The sequence below is a fragment of the Aythya ferina genome (genome assembly GCF_964211825.1).
Source record: "Aythya ferina genome assembly, chromosome: 15".
Taxonomy (NCBI): domain Eukaryota; kingdom Metazoa; phylum Chordata; class Aves; order Anseriformes; family Anatidae; genus Aythya; species Aythya ferina.
In genome coordinates, this window is record NC_140314.1 from 3,394,060 (window position 1) to 3,421,909 (window position 27,850).

General features: G+C 47.2%; 1 protein-coding gene and 1 long non-coding RNA gene across 7 annotated transcripts; one reads left to right on the forward strand and one right to left on the reverse strand.

Moving 5' to 3' along the window:
- Nucleotides 1-839: 839 nt before the first annotated feature.
- Nucleotides 840-21,020, reverse strand: LOC311444838. Of its 3 annotated transcripts, XR_014698099.1 has the most exons (9): nucleotides 18,341-21,020; nucleotides 17,525-18,019; nucleotides 15,880-16,226; nucleotides 9,307-12,907; nucleotides 8,968-9,122; nucleotides 8,096-8,512; nucleotides 7,589-7,650; nucleotides 4,836-4,954; nucleotides 840-3,991 (listed from the first exon to the last, which is right to left on the reverse strand). It is a non-coding gene; the product is annotated as an uncharacterized lncRNA (long non-coding RNA). The 3 variants fall into 3 exon arrangements; XR_014698098.1 differs by lacking the exon at nucleotides 17,525-18,019; XR_014698100.1 differs by lacking the exons at nucleotides 15,880-16,226; nucleotides 17,525-18,019; nucleotides 18,341-21,020 and adding an exon at nucleotides 13,900-14,663.
- DHRS7B (dehydrogenase/reductase 7B) lies at nucleotides 14,751-27,425 on the forward strand. 4 transcript variants are annotated; one of them, XM_084536228.1, is made up of 8 exons: nucleotides 14,752-14,797; nucleotides 15,848-15,896; nucleotides 21,034-21,209; nucleotides 21,901-22,016; nucleotides 22,697-22,907; nucleotides 23,461-23,553; nucleotides 25,022-25,174; nucleotides 25,887-27,425. In XM_084536228.1, the coding sequence occupies exons 3-8, from the start codon at nucleotides 21,059-21,061 to the stop codon at nucleotides 26,090-26,092; spliced, it is 930 nt and encodes a 309-aa protein (XP_084392354.1). In that variant the 5' UTR covers nucleotides 14,752-14,797; nucleotides 15,848-15,896; nucleotides 21,034-21,058; the 3' UTR covers nucleotides 26,093-27,425. The 4 variants fall into 4 exon arrangements, with proteins under 4 accessions (XP_084392353.1, XP_084392354.1, XP_084392355.1 ...); XM_084536227.1 differs by lacking the exon at nucleotides 15,848-15,896 and having other exon boundaries at nucleotides 14,751-14,797; XM_084536229.1 differs by lacking the exon at nucleotides 14,752-14,797 and having other exon boundaries at nucleotides 15,234-15,896.
- The last annotated feature ends 425 nt before the right edge of the window (nucleotides 27,426-27,850 follow it).

Consider the following 27,850-nt stretch of genomic DNA (forward strand, 5'->3'; position numbering starts at 1 on the left):
TCTGATGGTGAAGCGGCAGCACCAGGCCACACCACACCGCAGCACAGCTCTGTGCTATTTAATCACCTCCTGTAACGTACCTGCCTTGTACAGCTCCTCAGCCTCACTCTGAAATCCCTCTTCCATGCAGTTTGGGGATTACAGCTCCACACTGTACTGAGGATTGCCCCAGAGGGGAAAAACGGGATGCCAAGAGACCTTTGTGTTCAACAGGAAAGGACCTGCTTATCCCGCTTTGTACACATGCTGATAGAGGTTGCTAATTGCACTCAATGTTTCAGAAGATTACCTGTGAAATCTGGAGTTAGGCTACATCCTCTCTTGACCCTAGATAATCATTACACCTATTAAGCCATCACAGCACGTGTACAGCCTGTACCTCTTCTGGAAAAGGTAACAAGAACGGGAGCTGCATACACCTCCCATGTACTAACCTCGCACCCTCAGAGACATTTCCCTGTGACTGCAGCATCCTCTGACACCCCCTGCTCATCCTAACACGTGAGAGAGACTATTGAGCCATAACAGGACTCCTAAGGAGTTAAAGGAGTTATTTTTGAATTTGGCTTCTTGTGGAGCTAGAGGCATCTCACCTCCCGTGTGGCCCATTTCATTCATTATTCTCCAACCTGAGTCAAATTCCAAGGGTTCCAAGGGTCTGGGTGCTCTCATGTCTGTAGCAGGGCAAGAATATGAACACATTGACCATCACAACTAGCCACTGTTTCAAAAGCTACAGGCACAGAGACCCACCCCATATCCTGTGAAAGCCACTTAACCATCCCTCAGAACAGAGGGAATTTAAAGATAATCAGCAAGTTGTATAGGAATGAACGGGATAGGTTATTAATGTCCTAATAGCATCTAGTGTTTATTCTAATGAATCTTAGTATCTTCCAATTAAACACAAACCCCAATATTACTACAGACGAAATCCAAGCAGAGAGTTATTCTTATTCTGCAACAACCTACTGTTACTAATCTTGAGCTTTTCTCCATGGCTACCACATCAAAACTGGAGATAAAGATAAAAGGGAGAATTTCTGTCTATGAAATTTAAGTCCATCTCTCTGAAGAAACAGGATACCAAAAAGACAATGCATATGTTCAGTGCCCCGCAGATTCTGAAATTTTCACGGAGATTTCTGTGCTGCTCTTTCTTTCTTGCAGAGTCATCGTGTTTACCCAATGTAAGGTGCAGTGGCATTTGTCTTATTCAGAAATAACAAGAATTGTGCATTTATAAAACACGGTTGTTTCCTTTTTAGCAGGGAGAACCTGTATTTGTTCTTCTCTCAATTTTTCCTTTAGAAAAATACTAATTTTTCTGTCTGCCCGGCTCAGGAACAATTACAACATTTAACCATTCCTGCTTCCCAAAGTTTCCTGGCACATCACTTGGAGAGCTGCTGAGGATTTGGGGAGCATTCTCTGAGAAATAACAAACTCACAGGTGTGACACCCATTCTTAAGCTGCTGTCAATGGGAGCTGAGGCCTCTGTCACATCCAAAAGGCACAAATGTGGAAATTTAAAGATTGGCCCTTAGGGGACACCTCCATGGGTACAGCTGTTACTTTTCAAACTTAAAGGCTCACCAAGGTTTTTCTGGCATCTCACTCTCCACAAAGAGACGAAGGCTTTTTGAACCAGAAATCTGATCGAGGTTCACTTTGGATTTTTACTTTGGTCCCCAAATGATTCACTGACATTCTAAAATACAGCAGAAAAGAATGGCTCTAGAAATTTTTTGAGGCCAGCTCCTGACTTGGGGAGTTTGAACCAAGCTGTGGAAGGCTTAGTGTCATTAAGCCCTTTGTTTTCCATCCTGTGAAGACACCAGAATATTTCCTATGAAGAAAAAGCCCTTCAGACACTACAAAAACTTCTTGACTGTGCCAGCCCACACAGTAAAGGTGGCATAGCAGCACGGAACATTAGTCAAAACAAAGCAGGAGCAGAAAATAGTGACACCATTTTGTCACGTAGTAATTGTTAAAACAAGGCCTGCTTGCTACACACACACACGAGCGTTTGTAAGTTTGCTATATTTTTATTTACTCTTGGGCACAGCTTAGGAATGTTTCTAGAACAAAGCCTTTTGGTGCAGCAGATAGCTTGGGAAAGGATTTGCCTCTGGGGGCTGGAAACTGTTTCAATCTCTCCTGTGTCTCTTGGAGGAATTTTTAATTTTAAAGCATTGATGATTATGCCAATTAGTTCTTACCCCCAAATGACAATGGAATATAAATGTTGACTGTAGATAAAACATACTGCAAATGTGCTGCAAACCTTCCCTCCAGAGAGTCATCTGTATTACATGATAGCTCAGCTGGGAAGACGCAGAGTTCCTCCACATGGAAAAGCACAGCAAGTGTATCCTCTATCCACGTCATCCCAAGGTGGCACTTCTAGACTTTGCTGGATAGTCAACAATCAGTTGTTACTTTATCACTTGGACATGCTTCTCTGCATAACGTGTACTAAAAATGTCAAATTTATTTCTCAGGTAAACATGAACGTTTTCCTTAAATCTGATTTATGAGCAATACCAAAGGATTTAGCTAGGATTCCTCACAAAAAACTTGAATTGCAAGTGAAGCTTTATCAGGATTTAACCTGTAACACAAGACCTGTAAGATCGTGGCTCCAAAAACAGATTTCAAGGAGGGCATGCAGGAGCCTGCACTGCTTGCTGGTTTGAAACTCAGGGACTGAATAGCTTGAAAAGTTCTCAATTCTGTATATGCTTGGCAGAATGGAGAAAGGTACTCAGGAATAGGTTGCCATGAAGTAGCACTCCTTAAGTGTCATCCTGCTTCTGGTAGAGCAATCAGAGGAGACTCCTCCATAGGTACTCCTCAACAGGAAAAGGAGAGGAACACTTCTTGGGTATTCTCTGGAAGATGCAGGACTTTGGCATTCACCCTGAGGTCTTTTTGCTTCCCCTGGGCCCAGGTCTCCAAATGAGAACCCCATTTTCTCTTCTGGTAAGAGACACAAAAAAGTTAGTCTATGTATGCATATGGCTAAAATACTAGATCCAGTTATGGCATCTTGTTCTCGTCACAAAGAGTCCATTTGCTCCTACAAGCACAAGGACCATCCATGCTAATAACCAACACAAAATACATGAAGGTTCCTCGGTGTCTCTCCTGCATTTTTCCAGGCACTGTAAAAAAAGACAAATTCTCTCACAATCTACCAGGAAAGAACTTGCAGAACAGCTTTGCTTACCGAAACCCACAGAGAAAAAAAATTGAAGCCCTAAACTGAAGACTTTTAACACTTTAAAAGGACTCTTTTTAAATCTTTAGTGATCTTTTTCCTAGTTCAAGCCTCTTTTCATCAAAGCATTATGAACTTCCATTACCTAAAAACACATCAGGTTGTGTGTCTGACCACAGGGCTGAAACCTCTGTTGCATGATTTTGCCAGAAGGTGATTGCCTTTAGTTCCTAATAAAGTTCACCTGAGATACTTCAAGCACCTTGCAGGCTGCAGGGAGCATGCTGTGTGTGTACCTGCTAACTTATTTCATGGACAAAGTACTGACCTTGCTGCAAAACTGGTCCTATAGCCCCAGCTACACCATCTTCTCTAAAACAAAGATTTTGTTTTCAGTCCAGTCCATTGGTAAGAGCATCCGACAGATGCCAGATTAGAGGTTTCCACCTGCCTCAGTCCTTGCAGAGGGGTCAGAGCAGCTGCTTGAATCCACAACATTCAGTGACGGAGTTCAGCTGCTCGGGTCCTGCCAGAAGGATGCTTGTCAGTCCAAGGAGCACAAAGGACAGGTGGATTTCTGTGGATTAAGCTGCCTTCAAATTTTGTAATCGACTCCTGCAGTTTGCCACTGGCATCACGGCCCTCTGCATAGCTAATTTAAACCTACTGACAATACACTTGCTTGTCTTTGTGATCTTTTGCAGACCTCTTCAAAGCAGTGCGCGGAATTCCAAGGATTCATAGCCCACAGGTTAAAAAGAGTCCTAGAAAAAAACAGAAGGCCTGTACTTATTTTTCGGAGGATCACTGTCGTAAGATGAAATCTTGGCCCCAGTTGAACTCAGTGGGCATTTTGCCACTGACTTAAATGGAGCTAAAATGTCACCCCTGCTATTTGTCAAGTCAATTATATCCAGACAATACTGTAACATCTGGCTTCAACCGAACCCACAGAAAAGTTCACTTCCTTAGTCTCTGAAGACAACACAGGACATTGGCTATCTCATTAAAAACGAGAAATTTGTTCTTGGCGAGCCGCTTGTAAGAAAACAGCGGATCCATCCAGTGACACGATCGGAACCAAGTCCCTGCTCTTTAGCACACGGCCATTGGCGATTGCATCAATGGATTCTCTGGCATTTTCTGGGAAGAATGTCAAAAGCACCCATCTACTGTTAAAATTCATCATGTTGTAAAAACTTTGTTTATAACAACAGATCGGTCCTCGTCTGTGGTTTCCCACAGACATGGGGGGTTTTCACCCAGCTCATCTCCTGGTTTCCGAGCCGCTGGAAGGTCCCTTGCTGGGTTCGATAGCAGCCGCTCAGCCTCAGCCCCTCTCTGAGCGTGGTGATTGTAGGTAAGCCTGAAGGGTAACTGACTACAGGAGGCCAACTGATGTGAGCTATTTCCCTCTCTAAAATCTCAGCCATGACAAGGCGTTATTTTATCACAAAATATTCAGGTTAGGTCAAACACAAGCAGGGCCCATCATTTAATGGTAGAAAAAATAAATAAATGTATAGAGTTATTTGATCAAAGGAAACCTAAAAAGTCTATTTGAATGGGAAGAGTCATCACACGATGTCTGGGGGAAAGAAGACATACAGAGAGACTTTTACGTTTGAGGAAAGGGATCCACTCACTGCTGCTCCCTGCCCCAGGTACTAGTGAGTTACTGCCGCACACCTGTGTAAAAGCAGCTTCCTTCCATCTTGTTCCATCCCCTGGGAAACAAAAGCAAAGTCAGTCTCCAGTATCTGATGAGCCTTAATTCCCAGCACTTAAATAATTAGCTTCTCAAATGTACGAAAACAACTCTCATTTTCTGGATTAATGAAGGAAGCTGGGTTCCACTGAGCAAAGCTATTATGGAGCTGCTAATGCACGGTTTGATTTCATCGCCTGCCACTAAGCACAGAGCAATGTGGGCTCCTGGGAGAGCAACAACACGAGGAGAGCAACGCTGGAGGGTTAAAGAGGAAGGCAGCAGGGGAAACCCTGGCAGTACAGGCCTTTGTGGTTTTATGCAGGAGGAGGGCTGGCTTTGTCTGTGTGTCCGCCGAGCTTTATCTAGGTTTCTGAAGATGCTGTATCACCCAAAAGAAGACCAAAGCTCAAGGACATCATAAGGGGTGGACGGTTTGTTTTAACCACAGACCAGTCAAAGGTGGTTTCTGAAGCAGGGTGACAAAACACATGAAGAAGCCTACATGTACACCTTAGGTAGCTATTTGGCAGCTTCTGCCCCAGTTCAGTAGCTCCAGCAGCAAAGAACGGCAAAAAACTTCAGTGCAGCTTCAGCTGGAAGGCTACGGGGATACTAGAACACGCTTGTCCCCCCTGCTCATTTGGCCGATGAGTTTAGGGAAGCTGATTGCAAAGAGTCATTATTTTTCTTGTCTCACCTTGGCAGGTACAGACACAGAAACCCTTCCAAACGAAATCCTGTTCCTTTTATACCTTGGCACAGAATTGGTGATTTACTTTTCTGTAACTGGATGGAGAAGGGACTGAGAAAATGTCAGAAAGGGCTGCTTTGCTCTGTTCTGGCAGATTTAAACCTTAGGCCATATTACACAAACAACTCGGTGCTATTAGGACTGTTCCTTTCCCCTCTCTGCATAACAATTTTGCTGCCTGGCCTCAGACTGTACAACCTGTTTCACACAGAACCAAAAGTCCACACTGACCCTCTCTATGTGGTACATGGAATGGGGAACAGAGAATGACCAGGAAATCAGGGCTTCTGAGGTGTAACTCCAGCTACTCAACAAGTGCAAAGTCATGCAACTCCTCACACACCAGGAGATGGATGGAGAGGCCTGGAGTGATGATTTCCTTAGAGTCTTCACCACCAAAAATCCCTTCGGGTTGTGTCACTCCTCCCTACCCATTAGTACATACAGATCAGTGGAACAGAGGACCTGCAGTTCTACACATGAATTTGGGATGAAATGGCTTCTTACGGTGAAGTTCTTGTAACTGCAGTAGTGTGAATAAGCCCTCCAACATCTAATTTCTGTCACACCTTTCCAAACGAAATGAAACAAACCCAAACTTTTGACCTCTGTAAGAAAAGCCTGAAATTGCAACGGAAACCCTGGGTTAATAAAGAAATTTTGGTGCAGATATGAAGTAGGAGCTGAGAGCTTCACGAGGAAAATCAATGGAACCGTGATGATTTATGCAGCGAAGTTTGTGCTTGACTGAACTTTGCCTGACTCAGAGATAGGCACCAAGGACACGAGACCTGCAGACAGATGCTGAAGAACCTCAGCACCTGCCCAAAACCAGAGCAGTTTCCTATAGATGGCCTTTCAAACTTCAGCCTCAGAGATGCTGCTTCTTCTGTCAAGGCTTGTTGGACCACTGACTTCTGAGGAGTTACAACCCATGTAATTTAGCTGAAGCAATCAGGAAATAATTATGTACAGTGGAGAATTAAAAGATGGTAATTAAACTGTACAAATAAATAACTGTAGTGACTAAAAAAGTCTACCCAAAGCCTACTTTTGGAGCAGTATTTAATGTAAATGAATCACTTAGTGGACAATACAACAATCATCTGTTCAGCTTCTATTCATTATCAAAAACAATACAAAAGGATTGGCAGGGAATAGCCATGTGCCAGAGGGAGCCCTTTAGGAAATACCACAGAATCTGGACTGGCTTTTGTCTGTTCTTCTATTGTTTTCTGACAATGCTTTGCTAATGAATGTCCAACGTCATTTTGGTTGTCTTTTCTTTCCTTTTTTTTTTTTTTTCCCCAAAACAAATCAGTAGTAGTGCTGGCCTTTCAGAATGAACTGAAGTGCTTGTTCATGTTAGGAAGAGTTCCACACGTTAGGTATGAGTTTTGCCAAGGCCTACGAGGCTGAGGATGTGTGGTCTCAGACAGTCTGGAAAATCCCACAGTAGGTAATCAGAGAAAATCCTTTGATTTGGGCAAAAATCCACTAAGTTTTAATGAAAGTATCATGTAACTTTGAAACTTCAAATGCTTACTGAACTCAGTATTTGAGTTGTATACTCAGTAAATTCATCTTTTGTTACTCAATTTGAAGTGATGCTAACTTCATTCTAAGAAATAAGCTCCATTTGTACTGATCGTGCCCAACATTATCCTGGGCGTTATCTGCCAGAAACTGTAAGCTAAAGAGAATCCCCACGAGGGATCTGGGGAGGCAAACCTATCCTAGAAAAAGGAGGGTAAAAAGACAGTACCAAACCCTAAAACACTGTCATTATGTTTCAGAACTGATGACCTGCAGCCATTCCCATCTCGTTACTGGTTTGCAGTAACTGAAATGTCTGATGTGATGGTGTCCCAGGTACCTGTAGGGGCACCTTTTTCTTACCTGGCTCCTTGGCTCACTCCTGTGTCCCTGCTGCTGTGCTGCTGGTTCAATTCTCTGCAGACCTACAGCATAAACCAAATCACTGAAATGGTCTGTGTTAGGAGAAAAAGGCAACAATGATGAAGAAAAGAGATAAGAGTGGGGCAGATAAGCAGGCTTTACTGCACATGGAATGCCACCCAGATTTGACTTCCCAAGGTTGTCTCTGGGGCCATGATGTACGGGATTTGTTTTATTTTGTCTTAAACAAAATCTTAGGGTCTGCGGCAAACTTCTGTATCCAGAGATTATTTTGTGTCAAACCTAGTGACAACACAGTATGTGGGTTTCTAGTTAATGCTATCTGAAATTTGATATATAAATGCACACTTCATAAAATATTGTTACCAGCTCAGTCGTCCAAATAAAATAGTCAGAGATTGCATCGAGCCCCTTAGGGCTTACTCTTGCAAAACCCTCACCAAGCTAGCTGCATAGTTTGGCTTAAAACTGGGAAGTTTTACTCACTGCACGTTTCCAAAATCCCACCGAAGATGGGACTCGGGCGGATTGCTGCCAGCCCATCCTGGGACTGGTCACGGTATCAACATTTCCAGCTTCCACCTGCCCTTCAGCTCACGACTGTCAAAGCAGAGGCTGCAGAATGGGCAGCGTGTCTTCTCTGAGGTGTGACTGAGGTTAAAGCTGTGAGTGGTGCCACACAGCCCAGCCTGCCACCTCTGGTACTGGACACAAACCTCTGGCAGCGAGCTGGGGCAGCCACAGCTGGAGTCAGCACGCCTGGGACCACTGAGTAGTACACCAGTAGTAGGATGACCGTGGCACTTCAGCTCAGGGTGCCCATTTCTTGGTGCCTACGAGGCAGAGCTGCCGTGTGGAAATGGCTGGCTCTCATGGGCTGGAGCAGGAACACAGAATGCTGCCCTGTGATTAAAAAAAAATATTTATTTATTTATTTATTTATTTATGTATTTAATACCACTGGACAGGGGTTGGGAAGGGAGGAACAACTCCTCAGCTTCTGATAAACAATAGTTCATTTCACAAGACTGTTGCTACCACTTCTCCTAATTGACATTTTTTGCAGTAATTTCTGTTCAAAGACGAGAGATCTCAAGGATCTTTTTGGAAGGAAACAGACCACTTATATTACAATGCAGTAGATTAAAGGCATCACCCAAATAGTGGGATAAACTGAGAGGAAACCAGACTAATTAATCCCCTTTGCTTAATAAACTTCCCCTAAAATATAAAAATAAAATAATAATAATAATTAAAAAAGAACACTAAAATTCTGTTCCTCCCTGCTCTGGTAAAGATTTTTTTGTTGTTAGTCCCTCGAGTGGTTGCTTGAGTCAGGTCTCACTGTAATTACACACCTCACAGCAGTGCAGGGAGACTTAATTAAGAGAGTCACTGTAGGTGCGTTGTCAGACAGATCCGACCTAGTCCTGTCGGAGAAGGCGCTGGGATCCAGCTGCAGCGGGCATGTTAAGTAAGACAATTGAAGTTTGCAGCGGGTTTCGAGATCCTCCTGCAGAAAGCAGCACGGACACACCCAGCAGCCTTTATTCCAAGCCCCTCGACTCCATCGTCGGGGAGCCTGTGGTTTTCCGAATCTCTCTGTACTCACCAGGAGACGCTCTGCCACACCACAAGATTTCATATTCCCTCCCTCCCTCCCCCCCCCCTCCCCGGCTTCAAAAAGTGTGACTCACCAGTTTCAAACGGTGACATTTCATTCCCAAACTATTCCGGGAGCAGCTGGCTCTGTAACACATGGGGATGTGGGGAACGGGGAGGAGGGAGGGAAGAGCCAGATTGCAGAGTGAAAACCACTCATTCTCTCTCCCCCACACAGGTATGTTGCTTCTAAATTTCAGAGCCACACAATTCGGGACCCGCTGGCCAATTCCATTGGAAGAAAACAATAAAACAAGCGCATTTTGGAGAAAAATAAATATCTGTACAAGGCAGTGATGCAATTCCCTCCCAGCCAGGATGGAGTGGGAGAGTGGCTTGCTCTCCGGATCTCACAGACATGAGGAAATGCACTGTCCCCACTTCTTGCTCTTCTTATGAGCTTGAACCCTGCAGTTCTGGGTCGCTTCTTCAAACACTGTGATGCAGACCCGGGGTTTAGTCATCAGCAATCTCCTCCTAACCGTGAACAAATGGACGTGCAGCAGGGAGACGACAGCGGGGGGATGACAAAGAAATCACTGTCAGCTCCCGGTCCCGAGAGGAGTTTTGTGTCACCCTGCAAATCTGCATGGCTCATGTCCCTGCTGTGGGGACGTCACCGCCGTGAGCACAACATCCAGCACGTGAGCACGGGGCTGCCGCAGGCGCGTTGGCACCCACACGAAATTGCCCCCAGCGGTGCAGCGCCAGAGGCAGGAGCATGATCTCTGCTGGCCTCGCTCTATAAACCCGTGCACGGCTGGCTGGCGTCACGGCAGAGCTCCAGCCCCATTCATTAACGTTTGTAAAATTCCCCGGGGAGGGAGTTGGACATGATGCAAGCCCGCAGCCTCCCTGATGCAGCCTCGCAGCCTCCCCGTGGGCGCAGCCGGGTGCAAGTCAGCCCGAAGGCAGCCTGCAGGCAGCGGTGGGAGCATCTCAGCCTCTACAAATGTTGCTGCTGTGGGTGAGGGGCTCGAGGTGGGATCGGAAAGGGCCAGCACAGGATGAATTTGGGGTGCTGAGGGCAGGCGAGGAGCTGATTTGCCCCGCACGGTCACGGATGGTGGCAGCACACCACCACGCACCCTGCCGTGCCTCGTGCTGTACGAGCCAATAACGCAGCCCTGTGCATGTCCGCGCAGGAAGGGTTTGATTACGATTTCATTCACCTTCTCTGCTGCCTGTACAAAAGGGAGGGCTGTTCTTGGGGCTCTCCCTACCCAGCAGCAGCGTGGGACCTTGCGCTGGCTGTTTCTGTCCTCCTTACTCCCATTCTTCACCTGGGGAAGCCTCGCTGAGAGCAGCGCCCGTGGAAGGAAGAGGAGGCTGGCTCGCTGCATGATACGGGCGTGCAGCAGCAGTGACCTTGGCTAGGTAACCATCTCCTGAATACAAAGATGGATAAAAGGCAGCAATTTTTTAAAAAAATATAATAATAAAACCTTCTGCTAAGGTAGGGAAGGGCAGCGGTTTGCTAAATAAACTCGTCTGTCAGTGCTGGATTTTTTTTTTTTCCCAGCTTCCCTAAATGCCCTTCACCAGCAGAGAGGGGGAGGGGACCTGCTCTTTGAAGCCTTTTCCTTATGGGAATAGAAAACACGGAAAGAATTCAGTCCTCTGCCACAGCCCAGCGGCACCGATGCACGCTTGGAAGGGCAAAGCCCAGGAGCTGAGCTTGCTGCTGGGCGCGGGTGGCCGGAGCTGTGCTGCCAGGTTGGCCTTGCTCAACGCCCAGCATCAACAAGGGTCCCCCACAGCGTTAAGGCACAGAAAGAGGAGAAGGAATGGAGACCGGGGAAGAAAAAATGAGGAAATTCAGTGCAGAAAGAGAGCTTCAGTTACTCAAATCTTTGACCAAAAGCACCACCTAGTGAGGAAAGGCAACGCTGCAGCTGGCGTTGCTCTGCATCCACCACCAATGCAATTTGACTTTCACCCCAGGTTTTTGCCTATTAAAAAACACAAGCAGCACCACGCAAACTGCTGCCTCCGAGTGAACACCAGCACGTCCCCAAATTACTTTGCTCTGGGTAAGTATTTCTCCAGTGGGAACGTGCTATCTTCCTCCCAGCAGCGAATCTCGGCCACCCTACAGGCAGCAGGGGCTGAGGCACCACAGGAAGAGAATTATTTCCATGTTACAGTTTGGGAACCAAAGAAAAGAAAAGGTAGGTGACCAGCCCAAGGTCATGCAGGAAGCCAGAGGCAGATCCGGGAATAGAGAGCAGCAACCCTGGGTCGAGCAGTGCCTGAACAATGGAGCAGCCGCTCGCCCTCTGTTGTCCTTTAACTCTTTCCTACCCCACCAAAGAGCAGAAGAGGTTGGTTATATTCTTCTCTCTGTTGCCTTGCAGGTCTGGGACCCAGCTCTCAAACCTCACCTGCTTTTATCACACCAAGACAAAGAGGTAAGGCAGCAGGGAAAGCCAGGGCTGGATATCCTCACATCAGCAAGGCTTCAGGGAGGTGATGCTTCCACTGAGTAGGCCCGGGCTGTCCCTTCAGCAATTACAGCAAGCACAATTAGTCTTTTTACAGAAGAGTACCTCGGCTTTGCCATGGCTCCACTTCTGTGAGCGACAAAACATCAACTAGCTCCCCTGGAAGCATTCAGCTCTGTTAAAATGGTTCTGGTATGGCTGAGGATCTTTAGCTGCAGGAGGAGACCTTGTTCCCTCTTCCTGTTTTTGGTTTAGCTGCAAAAGTCAGGGGTGTGCAGCACAACCATACAACAAAAGTGCAGTCTCACTAAGTCTGTTTTTTTTCACATTGAGTCTGGAAATGCTGCAGTGCAGGGTCTGGAAAAGACAGGAGTTATGAACAACTGCAACCAAACCACACAGAAAGTAACTTGAGGAAAATCAAAGACTCAGGTGGTGCAAAAACCTGTAAGCACGCTGAAATGGACCTAGAGCAAGACTCTCCCAGGGAGAAGGGGTGAAAGGCTACTGACCCTCTCTGAAAGGAGTTTGGTGTCCTTAAGTCAGGGCCCAGTTCCAAATCAGAATAATGGGCAAAAAATCAAGGCTACCCCCTCGGGTCCATTGCCTGGAAGGGACAGATGTCCTGGGCTGTTTTCAGTCACTCCTATAAACCCAATCTGTGCAAGCAGGGAGTGAAGAAGAGACTGCACTCTTGCACCAGAGATTGTGACAAGAAAATCTTCAAGCGTGCCACAGCCCTTTTAATATTTTCCAGCCAAAGGCATGGTGAAACTGGGAGCTTTCAGTACAAACCAGTTCAAGGATGTTTTCCCTGGGGAAGGTTTTGTTACCCTATGGGGATCTCTGCACAGATCTTTGCTCTTAGGGTAAGCAACCTAAGCTTTTCTTAAAAGAGAAACCACTTCCTATATTCCTTGAAAATAGGTGACAAGTAAGAGCTGGGAAGAAGTAGAGCACAAAATTGTTGCCCTAGAGAACAGGGTTAAAAGGCTGTGTGGATGTGCACTCGGTGATGCTTGCAGCAAAGCAGATGTCACCAGCCACAAGTGCAAATACTTCCCTGAGTTTGGAGAGCTTTTCCTCCTCAGAAAGGAACTCCTGCACTTCAGGAGGGCAACAATAGAGCAGCAGGATGTTTGCCAAGGAAGTGTTAAACGCTAAAAGGATTCCAGTCCTTTGCAGTTCTGGGCTGAGACAAAGAGAAAGAAAAGAGGAGAGACTGAGTGCTAATAAAAACAACAGTCGTGGTTTTAAAAGTCTACACCAACATTTACCAGCCAGGCTGCGTGGCCTCCAAAACAAAAGTCCTAGATTCAGGCCAGACTCCTCTCTAATGCTGCTGAGAACAAAGACATGTTGACACAAATCACCCGAACGCCTTTTGGTGTTCTAGGCCACAAAACCAACATGCAATTTGGGAACAAGGAGGTTTAAAGCAAAGTTTGTTGCTAATTACATGTGCTAGTTTAATCTAAGATAAAAGATTCCAGTCAAAGCAACAAAATCAAGCCTTATTTCAGTGCATTCATTCTCTAATTGCAGCTCCAGTCTGACTAACCCTTTGCTGTAGGACTCGCCTCTCACACAGGCAACACGGGGCACTTGGTTTCAATCAACTTTGCCAGCACCTGCAGTCTTGTGACGCTGACTGTTCCCTATTAAATTAAGTAGGCTGTCAGATACCAGGTAAATTACCACAGGAGCTTGGACCTAGCTCTCAGGCAGCTATGGTCCTGTGAGAAAGTCAGTGCATTAGGCTCTGGCTCATCCTGTCCTGCTTTGTTGAGAAGGATGGTCTGAAAGGGCTTTTCCTAGCTCTGATTTTCAGAAGACCAAGCAGACTGCAGCTTCCAGTAAGGCTGCCATGACACAAATGTACTTCTTGTTTTTCGTTTTAATTTGGAGAAGTATAATTATTGATTCTTTCCTTTTGTTTCACATTGGTCCTGAAGCCAGAAAAGTGTTACCATCAAACCTATCAGAAGGTGATTTTTAGGAAGATCTTGAATCCTTTTCTATTTTTTCCTTCAGTATTGATCCCTTACTAATGACAAACAAACATACTGATGCGAACTCATGGCCCCAGTGTGTTTTCCTTATTAGAGAGGCACAAAACGCCATTACCATATGTAAACTGCTTCAAGTAACTGTCATAAAAAACACACAAACACAACTGCTCACCTCACTGCTGCTCAAAGGGAAAGACACCTGGGATTAACTCCCTTTGTCGCTGGATAACGCCTCTGTAGATGTATCTCCTGTTTACATACGCTGTAGGGAGTAGGAAGAGAAGCTCCTTGTGCCAGGACGAAGCCCTCGGTGCAGGAGCTCCTCACACCACTGAGTCCATCCAGGCTTTGGGATTTGGGCATCACGGGGACCTTGTTTTCCAAAGGCCTGGTCAGATTTGCGCTGTAACCCTGCAGCACCCCGTTGCCCGTTATCAGCTCCACGGCCTTAACAGGAGCTGAGGCTGCGACACTTCAGCCCCAATTCACCTCAAAGGGAAAAGCTCTTGAACCGTGGGTGCTGCCTGCGAGCACTACTGTAGGGAGCCTGTTTAAGAACCAGGGAACCACCCTGCCCCTGATCTCGCTGCCCATGCTCTGGGACCGCGATCACGGCCCTGCAGAATGCTGCCTCCTCCTCTTTTATCACAGGATTTCGCCATCCCTGCCCCCATAGCCATGCGCTGCCAGCTCTGGGTACGCTGCATGCAGCTCCCCTGCCCTTTCAAGCAGGGCTGGCAACGAGCTGGCTCCTCAGGGATCCTTCTGGGAGGCTGAATTATTAATTGCTTTATTATTAATAATAATATTATTATTATTAATTGAACCACTGCCCTAATAGACCCGCAGGCCCAGCCCGGAACAAAGTGAAGCCGGAACCTCCCGCCCGGGGCGCTGTTTCCCGGCCGGACCCAACCCCCGGCCGGACCCACGAGGGCAACGCCGCGGGCCGGCTCCCAGGCCTTCCGGCTCTCCTCCGGCAGGAGCGGCCTGCCATTGGGCGCGCCGCCGGAAGGCCCGCCTCCCCCCGCCGCACTTCCGGCGGTGGCCATGGTGACGGCGGCGGGCAGGTAGGGCCCGGCCGGGGGCGCCCTGAGGGGACGGGGGCGGCAAAGGGCGGCTGGGGGGGGCCGTGAGGGGCTGGGTTGGTAATCCTGGGGGCTGGGTTGGTAATTTTGGGGGTTACATTGATAATCCTGAGGGGTTGGATTGGTAATCCTGGGTGGTTACATTGATAATCCCGGGGGTTGTATTGATAATCCCAGGTGTTGTATTGCTAATCCATGGGGGTGTATTGGTAATCCCGGGGGTTGTATTGATAATCCTGAGGGGGTGTATTGACAATCCCGGGGGTTATTTTGGTAATCCCGAGGGTTGTATTGATAATCCCAGGGGTTGTATTGCTAATCCCGGGGGTTGTATTGATAATCCTGGGGGGGTGTATTGCTAATCCAGGGGGTTGTATTGATAATCCTGGGGGTTGTATTGATAATCCCAAGGGGGTGTATTGACAATCCCAGGGGTTGTATTGCTAATCCCGAGGGGTTACGTTGATAATCCCAGGGGCTATACTGAGATCTTTTTGGGGTGAAATCATAAATAAATGGCATTAAATGACTCCTGAAATGCTGCGGATCGTCTCCTCAGGCACTTGTCCAAGTGACAGCGGGGAGATGGCGGGATGTTCAAACTGCACCTTAAGAAATTAATTCAGAATATCATAATTGAGCTTTCCCGCCTCAGCAGCCCCAGACGATCGATCCTTGTTGCCATCCACTTACAGACCTGGTGTCTGCCTGCTCCTGCTGCCTAGCATGCCTGGGGCAGTCCTCACCTTCATGCTTTCCATCATTTCTGTTCAGAAATCCAGCTGGGGTCTTGGATTCCTTCTCCCAAACCTCTCCTCCCTTTCTTCTCTGAACAATTATCTTTTACTGAGGAGTTCTGTCCAGCCACTGAGTTCCTTCTTAGGCCTTTTGCTGATTTCTAATGCCCTCAGGGTATTTTGGACATCATTTTCTGCTCATGAAGTTTGGAGTGAAAGCAGATAATGTAAGTGCACACAAGCATTTTGTTAATTCAGCTGTTTCAATGAGCATAGGCACTTTTTTTCTCATTAGGTCTTGAGTGAGCTTTTTGAACCTTCACTTACCATTCTGTGGGGACCCGGTGAGTCAGAGAAATTGTCAAATTTCCTGTTTGCTTCTATTAAATCACTGATTGAATAGACAATGCTGCCTTCCTTTTTCTGCCTGACCTCAATGTCTACACATTTCATGTCCATTTCTTTCCAAAGCAGTTGGATCACCAAAAATGTTTAGCTGTTGTTAAGCACAAGCAATGCTCACTCTTCTTCCCTGTCAAACACGGCTTGAAAAGGATTTAGTGAATGTGGTTTGCTTGAGCGAATGCCCATTTCCCTGGCAGATACCAGGTGCTGCTGCAGTGTGATGAGCAGCTCATCTCTCAGTCCAGTTCTGCTCAAAGTTCTCAAGAATCCTAAGGAAAGAAATGAAAATTATTTTTTTTTCCTTTTAATTAATGAGATAGCCACCTTAGTGTGCGCTATAAAACCAGACTACATCCCAAAACCAATGAAAATAACAGAGTTGCAACCAATTCACAAACTTTGCCTTTTTTTTTTCCTTTTATCAAGAGAACATAAAAAACACCGTTGGACTTGGGGATGCTCTGCATGAAGTACAGGAAATTATTTTTCAGTCCTAGATCTAACCCGACTCTCACCAAAACCTCTACCATTTTGCATTTGCCTCCATCTTTTCAATCCGGGGGTTAAACCACCCCAGATCTCAGGGGCCGCATGCCGCCGTCTCCCCGAGGTTTGCTTTCAGAGGCTGTGCGAGCATTGGACGGAGCCCAGCCCGCTGCCTGGCCCGCTGCCAGCGGGTAATTTAAGTCAGCTGGGTCCCCCTGAGAGCCCAGAGGGAGACACAACCTCGCAGTCCCAGGCAAGTGAGCCCCTTTCCCAGGTAGGATTTGTGCTTTCTTCGGACTAAAGGTGGGAGCTGACAAAGCCTGGAGCCGCTCGCTGCTCGGCAGGCGCTTCCTTAGGAAAAAAAAAAACGAGTTTTTCCTTGGTGTCCCCTGCCCCCCCTTTAAATGCCACCTTTTCATTTCTGAAAATAGCCACCCAGTTGCTGCCATTTGTCATTTAAGGGACAATGTGATTCTAGGTGGCCGAAGCTAAAGGAGAATAGGTCTTGTTTCGAGAAACTTAGCGTGGTTTTGATTGCTTTTAGGACTCGATCTCATCTTTGCTGCCCTCAGTGCACTCTTGACCTTATTAACTGAGCTCCGTGTTCCTTCTGAAATCATTATCGTGGCTGTCATGGGGTAGCATCCAGTTTTTGTTACAGGGGGAAAGCTCTTCTTAATGGATATGTGTGATTTATTTTATGCTAAGCCTTTCAGAAAGTTTCCAGTTGCTTGTACTTGCTTTCATTATCAGTGGTCTTATTTCTGCTCTCGATAACCTGCTGGTTCCAATCCTGCATTTTGGAGGGAGAACTGAGAATTTCAGGTTTTTATTTCGACCTGTAAAGAGCAGTGGCTTCTCTCCTGCAGGTAATTTGATGTCATAAATGTTAAATGCCAAGAAAAATTAAGAAATCCCTGCTTTTTCCAGTGTGAGCAGCCACATTTTTGAACACAGGTGAGAATGGGGATCTCACACCTTGGAGCAAGAGCTCTGAGCTGATCCTGTTCACCTCAAATAAGGCGGTGAAACCAGTGCCCTCCCTGCCAACCCTCTTGTTTTTACTGCGACTCAGCCTTACCTGCCCTGAGGTGCTTTGAGCTACTTCAGAGTTTTATCTGCTTAATTTGGCTTTTATGCTTCTCCTCTTCTCCCAGCGTTTGTTTTGCAAATTAGCATTTCTGTTGATGGGAACCAAGTCTATTTTTTTTTTTTTAATTTGTGATCTCATTCACCTTCAGATCACATTTGTGATCACATTCACCTTCGCAGCAGTTTTTTTCACGTCAAATAATCCCAATACTAAACAGAAAATAATTACTCCTTCAGCTTGCAGCATTTTGTTTTTCCTTTGTCCTTTTCCCCCAAATACTCCTGAAAACTGAGCAGGATGTCAGACCTGCCCCGTTACGTCAGCAGCCTAGCAATGGGTTCAATCCCATGGATGCTGTTGAACGCACTGCAGCGTGCCTTGAGCTGATTTCCACGGCTTTTTGTTCCGCTGATTCTCATTTTATGATTCCTTTATGTCCGATATTACAAACTCCACTAAGGACTCGTGGTTTCGTGAAGTAAGCTGGGACAGGAAACTAAAGAAAAAAATATTGCCTTAGGGCTGAAGAGCTGCAAGAATTCTTTCATCTTTCCAAAACAGCTCAGGTCGGCCAGGCATTTGTCTTTCTGAAACTTGGCTGAGCTGGGATTTTCTTTGTTCTGGGGCTCTTTTTAAGGCAGCATTTGAGTCCCTTCCATGGAAAATACCTGCAACTGGACGACCTACTTAAAAAGGATCTACACCTTTGCTTGGCTATTCCTTCTCACCCTTGTTCCCCTCTTCTGTGCAGCCTTTCTCATTGCCATCCCCTATTTCCCTTCCCCTATATCAGGAGTTAATTACCTGTTGATTCAGACTCCAGCCTGGAAGCTGCAGAAGCGGGTTGCAGCTGCTGAGTGGGTTCAGGGCTTGCTGCAGCCTTCAGGCAGGCAGAGATCAGCCAGTTTGCCACGTTCCTGGACACAGGGACAGAAAGAAGAGAAAGAAAACCAATAAAAGGGCTTGGAAAGCTTTTCAAACAGAAAGGATTAAAGGCAGACCTTTGTTTATAAGGTAGATGAATAACAAACGACGCGATTAAGGAGTAAGTTGAGCAGGTGTAACTGGTTCATGCTGGTGAGCAACGGGTGCTGCAGGACCAGAACACAGCTGGCTGTGTTGGTGGGCTTGGGGGCTCTTCTCCACCAGCCCCTGAGGCTTTGAGCCCTTGCAAATACAACCTTCATTTTGCCAAAGAACAGGAAAAACCCATGCCCTGAACAAACGTGGGAATGCCTCCCATCGCCTGGGGTGGTTTAGTGAGGAAAAGGGATCAGAAGAGCTCCCTCTTACCAGCTCTGTGCCTCTGCATTTTACCAAAACCAGAAGCAAAACCAGATTTCTGAAATTTGTCAGCTTCAACGCGGGCTTGTGAGAGAAGTGCCACTCCACCTGTCTGCTCCCGCTTTGGAAATAATCAAAGGTCCTAAATGGGAGCCGGATATTTTTGATTCCAAACTGCCCTGAAAGCCACGCTGGTTGATGTCAGCACCTGTCGTCCCTGCCCACCTCTTGTCTTCTGAATCTCACGAGAGCCTTAGGAGCAGAAAAGGACAACAAAGCAGCAGCTGCATTAAGTGACCAGCTGCACAAGACAGTAGAAGCACCTCCTGCTTATCAAGCCAAAAGGGGGCCAGCAGCCCCGTATCTAAACAGCAATTCCCCAGGAATTATTTTTTTGGGGGGAGTTCTGCACTCTCATGTTAAACAACTCCACCAGGCTGCTTTGTAAATGAGCACAAACCACACCGTTTCTGCATGCTCAGCACTGAGAGGTGGAGGAATAAGACACTGAACAGCTGGGCGCTCTGCTCGTGCGCTGCTTCGCGACGGAATGAGTTTAATCCTTCCCCCAGCTCTCTGATTTCTCACTGCGGGCACACTCCCCGTGCCCCAGGGGAGCCTGTGCCCTGGCTGCCTCTCTGCAGCGTTACACAACGAGGCACTCTGTAAAGATCCACGAGTTAGCTCAGGAAGCTCCACAGTAGCTGGAGAAGAGCTGTGAGCCAGCTCGACAGCTTCGCTTTTAGATCTTGTCACGCTTCTTTAGCGCTAGATGAGCTCTCTGTGTGTGATTTTGTTCTAGCTGTACCTCCACAACTACTTTATACAGCTCGTTACTGGTCGAGCAAGCTGGCCTGCTCGCTGACCAGCTACCTGAGGAATCCTGTTCAAATCCCTGATGGAAATCCAGGCGAGCACGGCCTTTTCCACATCAGCTGTGTCCCACGACTAGTACAGCCTCTGCCATCCCTTCAGCCCCATCCAAGCTCAGTACTACTTAATGACCCCGATTATGGCTTATTATTATTACACACCTATCATTTTCTACTTCTCATGCTGTCCTTTTGTGTTTGAAGTACTGCATAAGTTGTCTGCCCAATCCCTGCCAGTATCTTCCTGGTGGAGAACTGTCTTGCAGCGCTCAAACTATCTGCAGAACAGGGAAAATATGCTAATATTGGCTTTGGCTCTACGTGGAACCCAAAAGATGTACAAACTCGAGGAAGGGGTTGTAACTGGGTTGCCTTTCCTCTGAAAACAAGCCTAAAAGCTTGGGGGTACACAGAGTGGGAAACTCAGTGACCTTTTTACCAGCAAAGATATCACTTACTCTTTGGCCACCTAGGAAGCTGTAACATAAACTCCTCGCCTGAAGGCGATGGCTTAGCAAGGAGATTGGGGCTAGGCATTGACATCAGAACCCAATTCCAGGCTGAGCTTGGTCCTGAGGATACCTTCAGCTTGGGTTTCATTCACACAGGTTTAGTTTCAAGGCATCGGAACACAGGCTCATGCTGCTAACAAACGGCACGATTAATGTTGGCATTAAAGAGCACAAATGTAGGCTTCAGCTGCTAGATTGGACATGGGGCTCATTTCAGTCAGATAACTGCTCTCTCCCAGCAGGTTCTGAAAGACACGGGAGATGGAGGCACAGATTTCAGGGCATTGAGCAAATAATGTGCTCGGAGAGAAAGCTTTATTCTGCATCTCCTGAATGTAGAGGGGGTTATATCCATCTGGGATAACGCACAGTAATGGGTCTCTGGCATGTAGACACCGTAGCACGGGCTGTTCTAGAGAAATCCAAGAGGTTTTGTTACAATCAGAAGCAAGCAGAGACATATCCCAGCCCTGCAGAGCTTTCATTCTAAATAGTTTGTACAAGGGACGGAATTTAGAGCAAAATGGAACAGCACATGGGAACAGCATCCCGCAGCCCACGTTTGTTACGTGGTGCTTACAAGATCCAATACCAAGCATCCTGCTGGGATGGTCAGGTTAGCATTTACGTGCTTAAAATTGGGTACAGACATCAACTTTTGGAAGCCCAGATAAAGGATTGAGGAAATTTGTTGAAGATACTTCTGTATGGCGTTTGGTTTACCGGTGGTCTAAGGCAGGGGTAGGAAAAAGCATTTCCCAAGTTTTCAAGCCTCTGCTAATTTTCTTATCAGTAAAGGGGTCTGTTTCCTTTCATCTTGTGGCTCTAGGAAGACTGCTGAGAAAGGAAGACTCATGGATCTCACATCCACCGTCATCATCCCACTGCTCTTTGGCAGCCTGGGGCTCTTCGCCCTTTTTCGGCTGCTGCAGTGGATGCGGATGCGAACTTACCTGCAGGGAGCGGTGGTGGTGGTCACCGGGGCCACCTCTGGCCTGGGAAAAGGTAGGTACTGACAGAAGGGTGCCAAAGGCAGGATAAGGAGCGCAAATTTTGGTGTGAAAAGAGTCTCAACATTTGTAGAGGGGAATTTTATCCGCCCTCCAGTCGGCATAAACTGGAGCTCATCAAGGCAAGAAACACGCTGGGCCTTCCTGTGCTCTGAGGGCTCTTCTCTCTAAATCTTTAGAAAGCCAGGAAGTCAAATTGTTTCTGTAAAACTTCCCACGTCAATTGTTCTGCATTTACTTTGGTTGGTGTATTTCCGGTGCCCTGCCATCCTTTCCCCTCCTCCAACCCCAAGTACCTTTTCTCTTGTGCTACAAATCCATCTATTGACATTAAAACTCTCGGCAGTATTAATTTAACTTTTCTTCCTAATATAAGCCACTTTTTCTCCAAATATATATTTTTGAGTGAGTGGTGAGTTTTCTAATTCTGCTTTAATTTAAAGCAGCTTTGTATTTCTCCTCAAGAAGAGATGATAGGAGTATCCCAGGAGAGACCTTCCAGCTGTGATACGCTGGGCAGATGGAGCGCTGTATATTCCTGGCTGTTCCTTCCCACGGTTTTCCTGCTCAGGAATACCAAAGCCACCCCAGACCCTTGCTAGCTAAAAGTTCTAGCCTGCCATCAAACATCACGTGCTGTTTGTCTCTGGCATTCAGATCTTTTCTTTTCCTTCCTTCCTCCAAAGAATGCGCAAAAGCCTTCCACGCGGCTGGCTCTAGGCTGGTGCTCTGCGGCAGAGACAGCGAGAAACTCAAAGACCTGGCTCAGGAGCTTTCTACCGTGACCAATCACCGAAAGAACGTAAGTGTGGGAGAAGGGAAGGCTGCTCGTCCCATGCAGCTGGGATTTCTGTTCAGGCTGCTACAGAAGTTAGAGCTGTTTGCGGGTTGTTGTGTTGAGCAATAGGAAAAATGCAACTCTGTGGTTAGGGATAGATATTGCTAGAGGAGTGCACGGAGCTGACACGTCGTGTCTTGTAAAAACCTGACAAAAATGAGCCAGCTGAAAGACTCCTGTTCCCTTGTAGTGGGGGTGAACACGTAACCGAGTGCAGAGTCCCCAGGCCCCCCTGCGCCCTTATACCATGGACTGAATCTGGAGAAGTGACTTTCTTTGTCTTGGCTTTTAGTTTTGACGTCTAGTTCTGCTGGCAGTGGATAGCAGAGGCATTGATGGCTTCTGAGGAAAGATATGAGTTTGCTTTTGACTCCATCAGATGCATTTTCTTTGGTAACACGATAGCAAACTTTAGCACTCAAGGAAAATCTCACTTGGTTTAAGGAACAGGCTACAGGAGCAGAAAAAGTACAAGCTGCTTCTGTCACGTATTCCTATCAAGTACCTGCTGCACTCTGACTGCAGACGGTTTGGCTGGCCCCTCCTCTGCATGGGAAATCCCATCTCTCCTCAAAGTCAGGAGCATGAACGTAAGCACATTCAGCACCCCCTGAACATCTTTTTGCTAACTTTTGTTTACTCAGCTACACGAACCCCACACTGTGGCATTTGACCTTTCGGACACTAAAAGCATCCTAAACGCTGCAGAATTGATCCTGAAGCACTCTGGCCACGTGGACATCCTGATCAACAACGCAGGCATCAGTTACCGGGGCACGATTGTAGACACGGGGCTGGATGTGGACAAGAAAGTGATGGAAACAAATTACTTCGGTCCTATAGCCCTCACCAAAGGTACTTGGGATTCACGGTACAGGAGGACAGTGGCTGGTACCTTCTGCAGGCCACCACAGCTAAGCACAGCTCATATCCTGTTTGTAATTGTATTTGGCACAGAACAATACGAGGGGAGGAGAGTTTTGTTTTATGGGCAGGCCTAAAGTTGGTTATTGGGCACGATTGCACGAGAAGTACCTGATGAGAGATGATGCCTCGTTTAAAACACCTCCTGACTCTAGTCTGCCACGAACTTCTGAAGAGAGACGTGGCTAGCCTGTCTGCTCTGATAAAACCTGGGGGAACTGAGTCTGGGCTCTAGGCGAGGCTGTGAGCTTCCTGAGGCAGGCTCTCTAGTTATACATAAAGTTCATCCTGGAGGGTGCAAGCTGCAGGAACTGGAAAGATGCACTGGTGGCAGAAAAGAGCAAGTCCTGCTGACTGCATCTGTGGGAGACCACAGCAACTGCAAGGCCTTTGTGCAGCCTCATAGCTTGCACAAATGCACTGATTCTCAACAGCAGCTTAATAACAGTAGAACTGTTATTGTTATTCTTTTCTCTCTTGCTAGCACTTCTCCCCTCCATGATCAAGAGGAGACAAGGCCACATCGTGGCTATCAGCAGTGTTCAAGGCAAAATAAGCATTCCCTTCCGATCAGCATGTAAGTACCTCCACACAAGATGGGGAAGATATTTGGGGGACCTGACTGAAGGAACAACTCCACATTTAGCTCTTCATAGAGCTGGCTGCATTCAGGAAAGGCAAGGCTGTAAATTATCCTTAGTATGGTTATCACACTAAGAAACCTCTGACAGCTGTTGAGGAAGACACGCTCAAATACAAAATCTTAGCCCTGTCCTGAAGTTGTTTCAGGACGGAGAAGGAGAATAAGGAATGTGATCCTTACTTAGAATTTTGGTCTTCTGTGTGACATTCCTATCTTAATACTTGAGAGTCCCAGTAAACTTCCTAGCCCTTAGGACTGATTTGCTCCCTAATTTTATTGCTTTTTATGCTTGCTGTTTGTCTGATTAATATTCTGTAAGTAGGAACTTTTTGGTTTAATAACTAGTGAAGTGCCATGGTACAACCAATACCAAAATAAAAGCTTAAACAGTTACCTTGATCCAGAAGACTCTTTATGCTAAATCAGATGTACCAAGAAATAATATTGGTGAGATTACTGGAAGAAGCCTTACAAAAGATAGAGAGAAGAGTATTTGGCATAAAAGCATCTGTAATAATTGAAAATAAACAGGAAAATGGAAAATTACACCGGGGATGGCATAAAACTGGTAGGGCATAGTGCTGAGCGCACGAGAGCCTGGAACACCTGGGCCGTCAGGGCCTGCTGATGGTGTGGGTATGATTGCACCAAGAAACGTGTTCTGAAGAGCTGCCGGAGTGCTTACACCATGAGCAGAGCCCCATGGACCGGGCAGCAGCGGCTCAGCTCGTGCCAGTAGGTCCTCAGACAGGGCACGCAGCCTGTGCTGAGTTCTGCTGGTGTCAACCCTGCAGCTGTGGTGAGCAGTCACAGTGGTAGCAAACAAGCACACAGGGAAAGTGAGCAAGCAAAAGGAGTTGCCCAGCCACTGAACAAGGGGAACTCCTGCCCTAGGCCACACAACTTCCCGTGTGCTTGCATGATCAGGGTTTGACTTTCATGCAGCGAGGCCATGAGCCTGCTCGGTCCATAGTGCTTAGCACAGGCAGGCCAGCAGGGTGCTCAGCAGCAAATGTCAGCCCTGCCTGCCTTTCCTGGGCATCTCGTTCCCCCAGCCCCAGTCAGTCTTATCAAACGCTTGCCAAGACAGTCTTCACGTCTCCTTTATCACGAGTGGGAGGCAGCTTGGGTTCACTCCATAATGCTTTGGCATGGCTGAGATATTAAGCTCAGGATCCCAGCCAGTTTCCAACTTGAGTATTTACATTTTGCCTTCCTAAATTGCCTCTCACTCCCACTACCTGTTGCTGCCATTCACTAAAAACAACTAGAAGCTGGCGAACAGCTACTGGGTTCTTGCTGAGAAGCGGTTGCGCTTCAGTGAAAGACCCATTCAGGGGAAGGAACCGCTCCTCAGCTCTGCTCCTTCCCCTTAGGGCTTAGCCCTTTTCCTGTTTTCCAGATGCTGCCTCTAAACATGCTACCCAGGCCTTCTTTGATTGTCTACGAGCAGAGGTCGAGCAGTACGAGATCGATGTGACGGTTATAAGCCCCGGATACATTCAGACCAACCTTTCTCTCAATGCTGTAACAGCAGACGGATCTCGCTACGGAGGTGAGATGTGATTTTGTGTCCTGTATCTAAAGCATCTCCACCTCCCTGAGTTACTCCCAAGTATGCTTTACAGCCTCTGATGGGGACAGGTTAGTCCTGAAGTATCAAAAGACAACTTTGGATGCAGGGTAGGAAGAGCAACCCCCCACAATTAGCCTTCATGAACAGCAACTACCTCGGGGTTACTGAGTCTTTAGGGTATTTTATAGGGAACATAAACCTAAGCGTTGTCTTTGAAGGACATTTTGCATTCTCCATTCATCCATTTCTCCTGGAGCTTGAGACTTGAACACAAAGCTCTCTAGACTTACAATGTACATATCCTAGGAAATCTGCTAGGTTTGAGGGGAGACAAACTCCAGTTACTGCCCTGTAGGTTCAGCTGAGCAGTAGCGTGGAGGAGAGGTGTATCTGCTTCTCTCTAACATCAATTGACACTCAAAATGAGAAAAATGTACTGAAGCATTCAACTGTGAGCCTTATCTTCAGAAATAGACCACGAGGCTCGTGTAGGTGCAGCCTGGATGTCAGGAGGAGCACGTGCTGACTTCTAGCCCAGCCATGAACTCCACCTGCCTGTGGTCCCATAGGCAGCTAGTGCAAAACCAAGAACTAGACCAGGAACCACGTCCAGTTAGCGCGTTCCTAGGAAAGGTGCTGAAGTGTGGGCTTACCTGCTGACATTGGTGTTTCCTCGGCTTTGTTTTGGCAGTCATGGACAAGAACACCGCTGAAGGCCAGACAGCCGCAGAGGTCGCTCAGGTGGTTCTCAGTGCAGTGGGGCAGAAGAAGAAGGAAGTTCTCGTAGCTGGCCTGATGCCCTCGCTGGCTGTCTACCTACGAAATCTCTTCCCCAGGCTCTTCTTTGACTTAATGGCAGCTAGAGCTAAAAAGGAGAGAAAAGCAAAGGACTCCTAGAGCTCAGCTCGCTCTCGAGCAGTAACTGTAGGGAGAGGCTAACCCCCTGCAGGTGGCAGGGACATCAGCAGAAGTGCTCCTGCAGGAAAACCCTTTCTGAAGATGCTGCAACTTACCATTGCATGGGGAGTGGGAAGCAGTTTCCTCCACAACAGGGCAGGCCCACGTGCCAGAAGACAGCACCTAAGCCTCACCCGAAGAAGGGTGCTTGGAACAAAGCCCAAAGGAGAGCTGAGGCTGCAGGGGAGGGTAACTCAAGGCACACACCTTACAGGAGAGGTCAGCACTTCACCTCACCTCACCCCAGGCACACTCAGCTTTACTGGCTTGCTACAAATAAAACCCACCTGGTTTGCCTTCGTGCAGGCAGATTTTAGCTTTCCCCACCCCATGGCCCCTGTGAAATACGGAGCTGGGAGCTCTCGTGATCAATGTCTCCTTCCCACTCCTTCCAATCTTATCCAAAACATGTTGCTTGAAGTGGAAAGCTTCAGAGCCTCTGCTTGTTAACGTGCCAAATCATCTGATATGTTAAGCTAAAACTAATCCCAGTGCCACTTTTAAAAAAGTAACTGATGTAGAATGCAAGTTTTATTTGGGAACGATGTTATCTGCCTGAATCACGCCTTACTGAGGTGCAGCCATCCCACTCCGCACTACCTGACAGTGCAGTATTAACCCCGGCACAAGTTCGTGCAGAGGAAGCATCAAAACAGATTAAAACATTAAAACAGATTAAAAAAATAGCACAGCAAGGTATGTTGTTGAGTGTAAATACCCTGCACCTGATAGCACACCTGGCTCACCCACAGGCCTAGAGCACAGAGGAGGTGTGATTCTTTAGATGCCTGGCAAGCAAAGAAGAATCTGTGTGTGTAGGGTGGACAACACAGGAGACAGGCCCGTAGTTCTCACCTGTTTTAAGGCAATCACAGCTGCCAGTTCGGGTTGCATCCAGTGAGGGGAGGAGATCTGCCTGACCAGGTACCACGGACTTGAGGGCATTGAGCAGCCCGAGGAAGCGCCATACCCCATTCTCCATCCCTTCCCTTGTTCCCATGCAGCATAAAGCTTCCTCCTCCCAGAGGGACATGGCCTGCCCTGTCTGATCCCAGCAACACTGGGAAAAAAGAGAGTCTGGGCCGAGATAGTTCAGAAAGGTTAGAAATACATAAATGTGTTAACTGAAATGCAGCCTACGTGTAGGGGCCTGGGCCTAGACCCCTGCTGCCACCTCCATGCACTTCTCAGCATTCTCCCTGCGTACTGCCGCGTATGTCCTGCTTGGGAGCACCCATCTGATGACAAATAAATTACGTTGCCATGAACTGCATCCTTTGTTCTACTTCACTCCTCGCAGCCTGTAACTTTGCAGGAAGAGAGATCATTTCTTCCTGTATAAAACCAAGGCATTACCTCCTCTCCCTCCCTACAAGGAGAGCTTCTCTAATTGTTAGGTGTGCTTTTCCTTTCATGTGCTGCACGTTCAGGCCTTTCATTTCTTGGTGAAGTGCAGTATTCCTGCCAGGCTTGTCCAACTGCTCTGTCATCCGATGGTTCAAACTGTGGCAACCCAGAAAGGATGAATGGGCCACTTGGCGTTTCTGCCTTATCTTCCAGGGTGCTGAGGGGTACACAAAGCAGCAGACCTGAGGAAAAAAAATTAGGGAATTACTGCAGTTACTGTGCACAAAATTACAGCTCTGAGTCAGATTCCTGAGGGTGCACACACTCCCCTTTGAAAGGAAATTCCTCCTT

Excerpts from the sequence above, each read along its gene's own strand:
- DHRS7B (XM_084536227.1), top strand. The coding sequence starts at position 14,778 with ATGGTGACGGCGGCGGGCAG. Across the intron at positions 14,798-21,033 it reads ATGGTGACGGCGGCGGGCAG|GAAGACTGCTGAGAAAGGAA; the intron begins GTAGGGCCCGGC and ends TTGTGGCTCTAG. Across the intron at positions 23,554-25,021 it reads CATTCCCTTCCGATCAGCAT|ATGCTGCCTCTAAACATGCT; the intron begins GTAAGTACCTCC and ends CCTGTTTTCCAG.